The sequence below is a fragment of the Lissotriton vulgaris genome, chromosome 9 (genome assembly GCF_964263255.1).
Source record: "Lissotriton vulgaris chromosome 9, aLisVul1.2, whole genome shotgun sequence".
NCBI lineage: Eukaryota > Metazoa > Chordata > Amphibia > Caudata > Salamandridae > Lissotriton > Lissotriton vulgaris.
The window spans coordinates 940948941-940963263 of record NC_141697.1 but is presented as its reverse complement, the minus strand read 5'-3'; the positions used below and the strand labels follow the sequence as shown (position 1 = coordinate 940963263).

The 14323-nt window shown below is 48.6% G+C and overlaps 1 protein-coding gene across 1 annotated transcript in view; it reads right to left on the bottom strand.

The window, feature by feature from the left end:
* TRAIP (TRAF interacting protein) overlaps positions 1-3138 on the bottom strand; it is a 241531-nt gene extending 238393 nt beyond the window's left edge. The window contains exon 1 of the mRNA XM_086936803.1: positions 2906-3138. Within this exon, the coding sequence (XP_086792929.1) occupies positions 2906-3003 (98 nt within the window). The 5' untranslated portion in view covers positions 3004-3138. The remainder of the gene's footprint in view (positions 1-2905) is intronic.
* Between the last annotated feature and the right edge of the window lie 11185 nt (positions 3139-14323).

Genomic DNA, 14323 nt, shown 5'->3' with positions numbered 1-14323 from the left:
TGGCTGGGTGAGGTACGGTGGCCTCGTAGGGGAGGGGGGCGTGTGATGGGGGGGCGTGTGATGTGAGGGGGGCGTTTGATGTAAGCGGTTTGGGACGGTTCTGCTCTGCAGTTTAGGGGTGATGCAGTTAAGGAGGTAGGGGTGCCGTGGAAAGGTATGTTTCGTACATATGAGCGGTATATCCCTCCTCGGGCAGCAGTTCTTTGCCAGTCCTTAGGCGACGGACAACGACTTTAATGTCATGTTTGCCACAAAGTGTAGAATGTGGGGTCTGCGCAAGGTGTCGCCACGGGTGGCCTAGAGAGCCTGTGTCCATTTTCAAGCCAGCAAGATAGTCTGGTGGGTTGTGTGATTCGTCAGGGATCTGTTTTTATGATCAAATCTCCAAACGCCGACAAGACTGACTCGACCTCTTATCTTCCTGAAGTCGATAACATGAGTGTCACTGTGCCTCAAGCGACGTGAAACAGTTTAGTAGAGTTGAGGTCCATATATAATATATATGCATCAGCTCCAGGATTCCGCCCAGTAATAGCCCGCGCCCGTGTCCCTATATCGGTTTTTCTCTATGTCTTACAGAATCCAGCAGGCACTCGCATCTGGCTCCCAGGTGTACTGCGATCCGGCCACATGTTAGCCCACAACAAAAGGCTGGCTCTTACCTCGAATCGGAGCGGCGGCACAAGCCAGGCACAGCAGCAGCAGGGCTCTCCTAGCAGTCAGCAGGAAAGGCACGGACAGCGGCAGGGGGGCGGGAAAGGCACGGACAGCGGCAGGGGGGCGGGAAAGGCACGGACAGCGGGAGGGGGGCGGGAAAGGCACGGACAGCGGGAGGGTGCCGGGAAAGGCACGGACAGCGGGAGGGTGGCGGGAAAGGCACGGACAGCGGGAGGGTGGCGGGAAAGGCACGGACAGCGGGAGGGTGGCGGGAAAGGCACGGACAGCGGGAGGGTGGCGGGAAAGGCACGGACAGCGGGAGGGTGGCGGGAAAGGCACGGACAGCGGGAGGGTGGCGGGAAAGGCACGGACAGCGGGAGGGTGGCGGGAAAGGCACGGACAGCGGGAGGGTGGCGGGAAAGGCACGGACAGCGGGAGGGTGGCGGGAAAGGCACGGACAGCGGGAGGGGGCGGGAAAGGCACGGACAGCGGGAGTGGGGACGGGAAAGGGGGTGACCCGTAGAATGGGAACACAGAAGAAAGGAGGCGTGGGGATATAGAGAGAGATGGGAAAAGAAAATCAGACTGAGAAAACATCTGTCCACGGAGCCGAATCAGGGTTAAAATTGTTACACGGACAGCGGGAGGAGGGGGGGGGGGGGGCGGAAGAACGGGCTCACGGACAGCGGGAGGGGGGGCGGACAGCGGGATGGTTAACGGGCTCACGGACAGCGGGAGGGGGGACGGAGGAAGGCAGGACAGCAGCAAGCACTCACCGGAGGTCGGGGCAAATGACAAAATAAAAGGCGGCCAAAAAAAAATAACGAAAACGCCCACCGCCGCAATGGCGATGTCAAAGGGGCAAGATGAGAAAAATCACCGGGAACGCCCACCAATCGCCTCGCTGAAAGACGGACGCCTCTCTCTTCCAATGGCTAGCCTCCATTTATGGAGCTAGCCAATGGAACAGAGAGACGGGACTTTTGTCCATACTAGTAAACAAAAGTTTTCGCCTTGCGCGAAAGTCTGCTTGCGCAGCTTACGGCGAGGCGAAACCTAAAAAGGAGCAGCGGATGGACACAAGTACTTGGTCCATGCTCTGGGGAGGGCTACACACAAGAAGAGGCAAGACGCATGCATGCCATGGACAAATGGGTACAAAAGTTATGAGACAAACGATGGCGGCGAGTAAATGGTATGCCTACGAGCGGACTGAAGCCCACACATTAAACACAGTACATCTCTTTGAGACAGCGAATGCGCTGTCTAGCCGAGACCTAAAAAAGATACAAGTGAAAACGCCTTTTCCATCGATACACCCATGATCCGAAACAAAAATACATGTACAACGCAGCTACAATTTAGGAAAGCTTTAAAGACACACCTCTTTAAAGAAAACCAAATCATGATGAAATAATAGTCCACTAACCAAGTACCTCTTCTATCACTCATTGACTTTATGTGTCTTTGGCCCTGTACATGCTCCGATGGTTGTTGGCTAGGTTTGCACTTTATAAATAGCTTATACATACATTATTGACAACAACATGGGGGGGGGGGGGGCATCAACGCATTTGGAAGACAATTCATTTTGCGGTTCACCTCAAAGGGCTGATGGATCTACTCTTCCAGGAGAGGTTTGATTTTAGAGGTATTTGAGAGAGATTTCAATCACACATATTTCCCCATCTGGTAATTTACAGTTTCTCTGGAATAGACCATAACAACGGATCAGAAAATGCATGCTATCAGAGACTTCTGCCCAGAGAATATACAAGAACTTCACCAGAGAATCCCTACTCAGTGGCTGATAACATAAGAAAGACATAGATTACATGATGTAGTTTCCAGTGGCATAATCTGTATGCTAATTATTCATTCTGAAACCCGAAAACACCTATCTTTTTAGGCTAACAGCTTTCGAAGCCAGTGGTAACCAACAGTCGCCACCACAGTGATCACTGATTGTTTCCTCAATCCGAGTAAAGTCCTTACAATCATGATTAGTGAATGGTGCAAATTTACCACTGCAGACGTAAGGTACGACACTACTATAAAACAATGTCGAGAAACATGTTGACCACTAATGGTAAAATGGTGCCCTGCCAAGTGCTCTCAGTTGCCAGTAATCAAGGGTGAGGGTCCCACCTTTACTAAGTAACCCTTAATAAAGGGAAGTAACCACCGGTCATATTAATATGTCCGTTTCAGTCACCTCTTAAGCTAGAAAATACCCGCCCTCACTTACCAGCAAAGGTGGAAGGTGTGCCCGCAGTGAATCGCCGCCACATCCTTCGCGTTATCGAAGTAGTCCGAGCAGATGGTGCACAAGGCACGGATCGGCATTTTCAACACTAGCAGTGTCAGCGCACAAAACGGGGTTCTATTGACTTCTCTGCCGCTCTTTCACACCGCTTTGGGATCCCCTGTTTGTATTTCTTCGGGGTCCTGTCAACGCGCACGCGTAGCTCAAGTTTCACTGTTTCCTAAGGTCTTTCAAAGCTCGCGGGAAAGGACCCGGAAAGAGAAAGCCCGCTAGCCAATCGACGGCGGCATCGTGATAATGACGTTTACAGGGGGCGGGGCGGGGCTGTGAGTGAAGCTGGGGCAAATAAGACCGAAACAACGGCCATTGCTCAGAGGACGCTGGCACCTAAGTCTGATCTAACGCACCCGGCGTAGTCAGGTCGGCCATTCCTGCATCTTCCAATGCAATTTATCTTGCACGCTCGCCCTTCTGCCTTCAACTAAAAACCCAAATAACCTCCTAAAATCCAACTAAACTCGCTCTTTCCCTAAACTCACCCAAACCCACCCTTTTTCTCAAACTCACTAAAAACTCACACTTTCCCTGCTGCCGGCATGTCTGCGGTTAGAAGAATAAAGGAGAGGGTCAGTACTTACAACCCTTCCTTCGAAGTCCCTAACCTTGCTCCTTTCGACCACCCACCAGCAGGGCTTAATTTGTAAAAAAAAAAAAAAAAAAAATTGTCAGGGCTTTCGTCAGGAGGCCACTGCCATCTTGCACCGCACATTGCACCTGCCATGCTGCCTGTAATGTTCCTTACTCTCCCCACAAGTATACACTGAGGCCTGTGATGGTGATGAACAGGTATTTATTCAACAATACAAAGTAATCTGAGCTTAGGGCACCGAGCGTCTATCTCTCTCCAGCTCCGGTCGCCAACTGCCGTTTTCCCTCGTTCGCGCCTTTCTCCTCGTGTCTCTGCGCATGCGCGCGCCTACCGCTCCAGTCTATGGCGTGACGCGTCATCGCGTACACGCTCATAGACTAGAGCGCATACCACATATCTCCCCCCTTTAATATAAACAACATAACATTCCCCCCCAACAGGTTGCGTGTCCCCGGCAGTGAGTTATTGTCTCTGTGGGGCACCTCGGGGGGTGGCACCCTGTGTCTAGTGTCCATCCATTACAAAGTCTCTATAGCGAGAGGGCATAGTAACTGCCCTTCCACTGCGGGTGTGTCTTACCGGCATGTTCTCTTCCACCTCTGTCTCTCCTTGGGATCTCTCATCTTCTCTCGACTCTTCTCTCTGCGCAGCGTTCCCCGGTGTGCCATCTCTGTCGGTAGACACTGCATCAGGAACATCCACTTCATTGTCCTCACCTGCACCTTCCCACCGGTCTTCTGTGCTGTGCCCCGATTGGGGTCTTGCTTCCTGGAAGTCCATTCGTCTCTCATCCTCCTCAGACTTGGGCCATACTATTATTTTATTGACTCTGGCCATGCGGTCTTGTGACCACACCTTGCCGTCGCTGAGAAGAGCCGCCCTTCCTCGTACTTCCTTAACTTGTAGGGGCCGGCTAAACTTACTTTCACCTTTCTTTTGTATGGTAGGGAGTTTGACCCTGACCCATTCTCCCTCTTCCAGCACGGTTTCCTTTGTGTTGCGTCGCTTGTCATAGTGTGCAGCGTAGATCTTCTGAGCCTTCTCCACATTGTGCTGCACCACCGCTGGGGACCACTTGCTGGTGATGGTCTTCTCCCTCCATGCTACGTTGTCCCGGGTGAAGGGGTGCCGTCCTCTCAGCACTTGGAACGGACTGTACCCCACTACTGAGGGAGTGATCCGGTAGGCCCACAGCATGCTCATTACTTCCGCTTCCCAGTCCTTTCCTTGTGATATGGCTGCCTGAATGGAGCCCATGAGCACACGGTTGAACCTTTCTACCTGGCCGTTGCATGCCGGATGATAGACGGCTGTGTGTTTCACCTCGATCCCGTTCCTCTTCATAAATCGAACCCATTTGTCCGATACAAATTGCGGTCCGTTGTCACTGAGAATGGATTTGGGTATACCCTCTCGTAGGAATACCGAGGTCAGGAATTTCAATATTGTGTCAGTGTCCATTGACTCTTGTATGTCCACTTCAGGCCATTTGGAATACTTGTCTATTATCACACATATATATTTGTTCACACCTCTACTGTCCAGGACGGGCCCCAGAATGTCTATTGCCACGTTTTCCCAGGGGCTTTGCGGGGTGTCAAACTTCCCCAATGCAGGTCTGAGTGGGCGTAGCACCTTGTCCGCTCCTTGGCACTGCCCGCACTCCCGCACTTGTCTTTCTATGTGGGCATCCATGCCTGGCCACCAATACATCTGCTTGACCAGCGCCTTGGTTTTCACAATGCCCAAATGTCCTTCATGCAGTAGCTTCAACAACCGTGGTATCAGTGTCACTGGGGGCACAACCCTTTCTCCTCTGTACAAGAAAATTCCCGAATCGCTCAGGGACAGTTCCTCTCTCATCTCATAGAACCTTCGCACTCCTTCTGTGAGCTTCTTTTTGTCCGGCCACCCCGACGTGAGGTGCCTCCTTACTTCCACCTTCTCCGCATCTAGCTCGTAGGCGGCCTCCCATTCCTGAGCACTAATCGACATCTCGTGATCCTCCATGCTGGCCACCATCTCCTCCCTGTCCGGGGCCTCCTCCGGCGCTTCCTCCATAGCTGCAGCCCGGCTGAGGTAATCAGCTACCTTGTTTTGCGTACCTGGAAGATATTCCACGTCGTAGGTGTAATCCAGCAGTTTTAATGTCATTTTTGCGATTCTTGGGGTCGCGGTGTCATGGCCCGAGGACGTCAAAACCTTGATGAGTGGCTTGTGGTCAGTTTGAAGCTTGAATCTCGTGCCCCAGATGAACTGCCGAAACTTGTTCAAGGCCCACGTGACCGCCAGCATCTCCTTTTCAATGACGCTGTACCTCTGCTCCGTTGGGGACAACGCTCGAGACGCAAAGCTGATCGTTTCCTTGGATCCGTCCTCCCTTTCCTGCGCCAGGACCGCTCCCAAGCCCTTGTCGCTTGCATCTGTCGTCACTATGGTCTTGCCGGTGGGGACGTACCCTTGCAGTGGGACAGCTTGGCTGATGCAGTCCTTTATTGTCTCAAATTCAGATTGTGCTTCCGCGTCCCACTCGAATTTTGCATTGTTTCTGATTAGTTGTCTCATCCTGTATGTTCTAGTGGCAAAGTGTCTGACAAACTTGCTGTAATACTCGGCCATTCCGAGAAATGACCGCACTTCCTCCTTGGTAGATGGGGCTTTGGCATTCCTTATTGCTTTCACATTTTGTTCCTTCGGCAAGATGCCATGTGTCCCTATTTCGTGTCCTAAGTAGGTCACTGAGTGAGTCCCAATTCTACACTTGCTCCATTCCGCCGTCAAGCCTTTTCCTTGCAACACTCCTAGAACTCTATGCAGCTTCTTATCGTGCTCTCCTTTATCGGAGCCCATCACTAAGATGTCATCTTGAAAATACTGCACCCCCGAGATGTCCTTAAACAGCCTATGCATCAGCTTCTGGAAGACGGCCGCAGCGGATGCTAAACCAAAGGGCATCCTCCGGAATTGGTAGCATCCAAAGGGCGTAATGAAGGATGTGTACTTCCTACTTGACGGATGCAGTTCTATTTGGTAGTATGCTGACGTGAGGTCTATTGTGGAAAAATGGGTGATACCTTTTGTTCTCGCCAGCATCTCCTCAATCCTGGGGAGCGGAAATCTTTCCACGATGAGGTTTTTGTTGAGCTCTCTGAGGTCCACACAGAGCCGGACCTTACCATTAGGTTTCTTGACCACCACCAAGGGCGATAGCCATTCCGCACTGTCCACTGGCTCTATGATGCCTTGTTCTTCCAACTTCAGCAGTTCCTGTTGCACTGCTCCACTCGTAGATATGGGTATGTTCCGGACCTTATGTACAACTGGTACTGCCCCCTCCTTGAGGACCATTTTATGTACGAATTTGTCCAGTTTGCCCACCGTGCCCTCAAAGACCTTGGGGTATGCCGCCTTCCAGTCTTCATCTTTCGTGAGGGGCCATTCATCCGTTAACAGTATCTGCTCTTTCCCTCCTGGGTTGAGTATGATTCCGAGATCCCCAGCGTCTCTCCATCCCAGCACCGATGGGCCCTTCTCCGCCACGTATAGGGTGCACGTGGCCGACCTTCCTCTGAATTCGAACACGAAGTCCCGGCACCCCACCAGGGGGATGGAATCCTCTGTATACGAGATGGGTCTGATTTCCGGCGGCCTCAGGTCTGGCCCCACAACCGGTGCGAAGTCCTCTTCCCATATCGATCTTTGCACGATGGTCCAGGGGGACCCTAAATCGACGGCCACATGTACCTTCACTCCCCCGATGAGCATGTCCGTGCGGGGCTTGTCTCTTCGCTTCCCTGCCACTTCCAGCACTTGGTCCTCTATGCACAGAACCAAATCATCCTCTTCCAGGTCATCCTCCTCACTCACGTTTGCTGTGGCTGAGTCGATACACTTGACGGTGGACTTCGACCCCTTCTTCCGACACACCTTTTCAAAATGGCCAGTCAAACCACAGAACGAGCACCTGGCGCGGAACGCGGGACAACGTCTGTCCTGAGCCGTGTGCGCTGCACTGCCACACCTGTAACAGGCAAATTTATTTCCAGGGCTGGAGCGGGCCGTCTGTTTTCCAGTCCCTCTTGTGTCCTTCCTTTGGTCTCCATAAGTGCCTTTGGACTTGCTGGACTGTGGTGCCTCATCAATCTTGTTAATCATCTGCCTCGGCCCACTTTCCCTTTTTGCCGCGTCTGCGCCTCGCTTAGACATTTCTGCCTTCTTGACCATCGCCACCACTTCTTTAAGGGATGTCTCATTCAGCGCCCATAGTTTGTCCTGGACCGCTCTGCTGGTGGTGTGCATCACAATTTGGTCTTTTATGTATTCATCCTGCAGCGCCCCATACCGACACGTGATAGCCAGGCGTCGGAGCGCTGCCACATAGTCATCAATGGATTCTCCCACCTCCTGTTTCCTCTGTTGGAAATTATAGCGGTCTATAGAGACACAAACTGCTGGGCGGTAATGGTTGTCCAAGTCGTCCAGTGCATTCTGGAAGACATCTGTCTCCGTTGCACCCCTCTCCTTGGGTACCAGGTTCTTAAACACCCTCACCCCTTCCGGGCCTAAGTTGTGGAGCAACAGTCTCTTTTTCCTTTCCGGCGTGTATTCCCCTTCACTTTCATCTCCGAGAGCCTCAATGTAATTCAGGAAATATTCTTTCCAGTCCTCCCATTTTAACTGCGGTTCTCCCGGTCTGGGTAGGAAAGGGACGGGTGCCATCAGGGCTGAAGCTTGATTTGCCATTCTGACCTCGCCTCTAGGGTCTCCCTCCTGGGCCCTTCGTTGGGTAGGCTCACCGGATGCTCCTGCGCTCTCTGCCGTGTCGCCGTGGCCCCTGGGACTACCTGGGGTATTGTCCCTCGCACCTTGCGCGGTTTGCTCAGTCTTCCCCCCGTCCTCTAGCTTGGGGGTGGTGCCCTTGGTTGCCAGGTTGCTGGCTGAGGGCTCCTTGTGTCTTGGGCAGCACTAACCTGGCTTATAAGGTTGGTCTTTTGGTTTGTGCCGTGCTGCTGCCACGCCCTTTGCTCTTCCTTGTAGATGTCCTGCCTTGCTGGCTCGTGTGTGGGTTGTGGGGGGTGCTTGCTCTCGTCCACTGCGCCTGGTGGTGTTCGGATGCCAGCCTCGTCGCCACTGTAATGTTCCTTACTCTCCCCACAAGTATACACTGAGGCCTGTGATGGTGATGAACAGGTATTTATTCAACAATACAAAGTAATCTGAGCTTAGGGCGCCGAGCGTCTATCTCTCTCCAGCTCCGGTCGCCAACTGCCGTTTTCCCTCGTTCGCGCCTTTCTCCTCGTGTCTCTGCGCATGCGCGCGCCTACCGTTCCAGTCTATGGCGTGACGCATCATCGCGTACACGCTCATAGACTAGAGCGCCTACCACACTGCCTAGTAACAAGACAACTACTAATCAGCCCACTCCTACAAGTGTGGCAATTTGGACTGTTAAGAACCCCAAAGGTATAAGAATGACTTGGACAGCAGGTAATAGTAATTTTTAATTTATACTGAATTAATAATTGACAGTTGTGGTCATCTCAAACAGCGCCACCTTGTGGCAGACAGTCACAAGCACAGGTGTTGGCAATTAAGTGGTGCTGAGCATCAGAAACCACAGGCTCAAATTAAGCACTGCTCACCAGTGGTTTTCCCAGTAGTGGACCACAACGCCCACCCGAGAAGCCCGGGGTAGGGCTCAAATCGGACACCCGCCCCATTGGCTTCTTTGGCTTCTTTGAATGTTTAACACCTTAGATGTTCCCTCCCCAGTGCTGCGCTGTCCATTGGAACTAGTGCTGAATGGACGTCCAATGGTCGTGCGCAGCACTGGGGAGGTAGTGCTGCCGTCGGCCAACGCCCCGACGCAGCACTTAAGAGGTTAAGACTCAGTAGCTCCTGCACGTAGATTACTAATCGTCCCTAGACTTGACTGTTGTAAACTTATTATATCATTGTTATCTATTTGTATCTGCTTTGTGTCTTCTCTATATCGGTTCTCTCTCTATGGTCTGCTATTGTTCTAGAACTGTTATGCCTGTTTGCTGATCCAGAGGTTCTCTTGTGTCAGTTGGAGAACTGGTCAGCAGGCGTTGAGTCTGTGTTTTGCTGTACTCTGCATTAAAGATGTTAATGCTCAACTACAAGGTCTGAAGACTCTACTTACCACATTTTGGCGACTTATGGCCTGCTGCTCAGTGAGTCTTCGTGTTTTCCTGCTCTGGATTCGAAAGAAAGCCATTCCTGCAGTAGAGAAACGTTGCAGCAAAACAAGATTTGATCAAGATATACGAACCCGACATTGTCTCCTTGGGTCTTCGTCAAGTCCTTGATTCCGGAAGAATTTGGACCGAAATCGGACTACTTTTGTCATGTTCAGCCAACGATTAATCAGTGAGTATAACGTTTTCTCCTACGTTCTATCTCTGTATCTCCATTGCTCTGTTTGCATGGCAACCGGATCGACTGGAAGTGGCGTTTCACGCATGCACGTAGCGTGCGTTTCAAGTCTCTTTCTGATGCGACGGCCATTTTGAGCTGACAAGAAGTCAGGAAGTGCATTACAAGTCCGCTCTCCAGGCCTCGTTTTGGTTATAAAAGACAGTTTTGAGCTATCGGAGCAACGTTCAACTCTCGTTTTGGTTGAAAGGACAGTATTGGGTTATCGGAACAACGTATCAAGAACTCAGAGGTATTGCGCTTAATTTAATTTTTGCGCATTCTCTTTCATTGACTATTTTTGAGCGGTGTGGAAGCCTTGTATAACTTTATCATAACACAATCAAGTACAAGCTTTAGTTAAAGGCATTCAGTCGTGGAGCTAGTCTTGCCTATGTCAAGTTGTTTTGTTTTTCTTTCAACAGTTATATTTTTCTAATTTTGTTTTGTCTTTCATTGTACAATCTACACATACTTGTTTGCTGGCAAGTGGCATTGAAAGGTTTTATCTTTGACACCTACGTCACTCACGTCCATACGACTGTAACATGTCTCAACAAGTTGTTTTAAATTTCCCTCCTCCATTCCTAAATGAGCCTGGTAATCCTGCTGTTCAGTGGGAGGATTGGTTTATTATGTTCGACAATTATTTGGAAGCATTAGATGGCCAAGAGTTTTCATCAAAAAGGAAAAAGGCAATCTTATTAAGCTCTCTGGGTAAAGAAGGGCAAAGAGTGTTTAGATTTTTGCCTATTGCCTTACAGGGAAATGGACAGGCTATTCCTGACTAGTACAAGGAGGCAATTTCAAGGTTAGAAGTAAAATTCACAAAGGAGGAAAATCTTGTGATGCACCGTTACAAATTTTATACCCAAAAACAAAGGTTGGATGAACACATCGATGATTTTGTCACACGTTTGAGAGAACTTTCTATTAAATGTAAGTTTGGAGTCATGTGTGAGGAACTCATACATGATCAGTTAATCGTGCAGTGCCACAACCGAAAGACCCAAGAAAGATTGTGGGCTGCAAAGAATCCCACACTCAAAGTAGCTTAAGAAAGCCAAGATGACAGATTTTGACCGCTATCGCGTTATGAAGGCCAAGAGGATGAGGAACAAAATCATCAAGGCTGAAGTAAAGAAACTCCAAAAGGAAGCTTCCAAAATGCCAGAGTAAATTGATTTGTTCATTAAAGAGTTCTTTAATATAAAAAAAAAGAACTTGCTCAGGTCATTGAAGAGTCTGAGAAATGCATAAAGGTTATTGAGAGTTCTAGGAAGTTGGGTGTGGAACGTGAAGTCTCAGAGGTCTCAGAAAAAATACATGAACATGATTCAGATTCCATAGAGGAGTCCATTGCAGTTGTGAAGAGTAAAGTTAAACAAAACTTGAAGAAGCCACAATCCGTCAATAAATTTTGCACAAGGCGCGGGAGTAACTCTCACAGCTCTGAGGCGAGGTTTTGTTTTGCAGCTAATGAAGAATGTTTGAAATGCGGACGCATTGGACATTTCTCGAAATGTGCAAAGCTAGAGTGAAACAGAAAGTCGCTGTTGTAGAAGACTACAGTGGCGATAGCTCCTTCAGAAACAGAATGTTAGTCATCAATGATACAGATGTTACTTGCATTGATGACCGCAGACAGAACAGACCAAAGGCTGATTTCAAAATAGATGGTCGTGATGTTTCCCTCATGGTGGACACTGGTTAACGTTACACGATCATTCCCAACTCAATTTTCAAGGTGTCTTGGAGTGATAAATGCCTACTAAAAAGTGACATTTCCCCTAAAGGTTTCCAAGGAGAGCCTATTGACATTGTGGGATATTTTGAATCTAATATTTGGTTTAAAAATAGGTCTACAATGGGCAAAGCCTATGTGTCTGTCGATGGTCCTCCGATCCTTGGTTGGGTACACCAATTTGACTTGTCAATCATCATTAATCCTAGGGCACTGGAACAAGTCATGGTCCTAGAGGATGATTCTGTGGATTCAATCTTGAAAGACTTCAGTGATGTATTTAAGATTGAATTAGGGGAACTGAAGGGGTATTCTCATCTTATAAGGTTGAAAGACGCATCCATTCCCATTCAACATAAATTGAGGAGGATCCCTCTAGCTATCAGGGGGAGGTAAAGGTTTTGGTGGAGGATATGTTACAAAATGGCGTCATTGAACCGGTGGAGGACTCCCAGTGGGTCTCTCCGGTTGTGATTTCTAAAAAATCGGATGGGAAATTGAGGTTCTGTGTCGACCTCAGGGCATTAAACAAGTGTGTTATTGCTGACACCTTTCCACTCCCTGACATTGGTGAGTTGGTGTCTACTGTTGATGGTGCAAAGTATTTTTCTCAACTTGACCTCAAGAGTGCATACCATCAGATCAAATTGGATGACATTTGCAAACACCTCACTGCTTTTATTACCACCGAGGGAATTTTTCAGTTTACTAGATTGCCTTTCGGTCTCATTTCGGCAGCTAGTGTATTCCAAAGGATGGTTGATGACATTTTCAGGGGGATAGGGAAAGTAGTCTACTTTCAAGATGACATCTTGGTCTTTGGAGGTTCAGTCTGTGAGCACAATCAGATCCTCAGAAAGGTGTTACATAGGATTCATGATGCGGGTCTTACTTTAAGGAAGGAGAAGTGTGTTTTTCTAGTGGAACAAATATATTATTTGGGTCATGAAATTTCCGGTTCTGGCATCCAACCTAAGAAAGACTTGTTGTTAGCTATAAAATCTGCCCCCATCCTACTGACAAAGACCAGCTTAGGTCTTTTATGGGACTCATAGAGTACTATTCCAAATTTGTTAAAAACTTTTCAGAAAAGACCATCCCTATGAGGTCTCTCCTCAAAAAGGGCTGTAACTTTGTTTGGGGTTCTGAACAAGAAGCAACGTTTTGCAATATCAAAAATGATATTTGTAGTGCGGGGATTTTAGTGTCTTTTGACACTAAGCACGTTCCCATATTAATGGTTGATGCAAGTGCATTTGGATTAGGTGCTGTTCTTCTTCAGAGACACAGTGGTAAGGAACGTCCCATAGCATTTGCTTCTAGGACTCTGTCTGCTTCAGAGGTGAATTATAGTGTGATAGAAAAGGAGGCTCTGGCAGCTGTGTGGGGTGCTCACTATTTTCGCACTTATCTCTGGGGAATCAATTTTGTACTGAAAACGGATCATAAGCCCCTGATTCGTATTTTAGCTCCTGGTGGTGCTGTCAGAGGATCGCCTAGGTTGGCAAGGTTGGCGGCCAAACTACAGGATTTTCACGCTGGGATGCCCTCGTGGTGACTACGCGCTCTACAAAACTTTAAAATAAATAAATAAATAAACTTTGAAATTCAGCATGTACAAGGGTGGAGGAATATTCAGGCTGATTGTTTCTCAAGATTACCATGTACTGATGATCAGGATGTTTTGAAGGAGGATTTGTTGGATGAGAGTGTTGCGTGGGTGCATGATGTGGCCTCTATTGGGGAAGGAACATTTTCAAAAGAGCAGTGGCTCGATGCTATGCAAAAGGATGTCGCCTTGAAGGAAGTGATACATATGGTCAAACATGGCTTAAGAGAGAAAGTTGTTTGCAGGTCTCTGTTCGCCCATTTGTTAAGATTTCAGAAGAACTGTCCACGTGTAGTGATGAGATTCTTATGCAAAATGATACATTTATTCCTCCATCCGAACTTAGAAGTAATCTTATTTCTATTGCTCATGAGGGACATCTTGGTCAGACTTTGACTCAGCAAAGACTGAAAAACAATTTTTGGTGGCCTGGCATGGATTCACAGGTGTCATCGTGGGTTGAACGCTGTGCTATTTGCAAAGATGGCGAGAAGAGGTTAAAAGTTGCTGTAGGTTTTGCCATGGGTAAGATTTCTTCGTCCAATATACCGTGGTATACTATTTGTCTGGATTTCATAGACCCATGTCTGAGTTGAGTACAAATCTTCATTTTGCAATAGTTTGTGTGGATGTGTACAGTAAATGGGTTGTTGTAGAATTTGTTAAGGATATCACAACTGAAACCACAATTACATTTCTGAAATCTCTTTTTCAAGGAGAAGGTTTTCCTAATGTTATTGTCACTGACAATGGGACACAATTGACTTCGCATGATATGCGTGCATTTTTGTCTCATTGTGGTGTGTCTCACCACAGAACTTCTCTGTATAACCCTCAAGGCAATGGTCTTTGCGAGAGGGTTAACAGATTGGTTAAAGGTACCATTCAACTTGCTCTTTCTCATAGTGGCAATGTTCTAGAGCTTGTCCTAGAAATGCTCTGTGCTTACAGGACTACTGT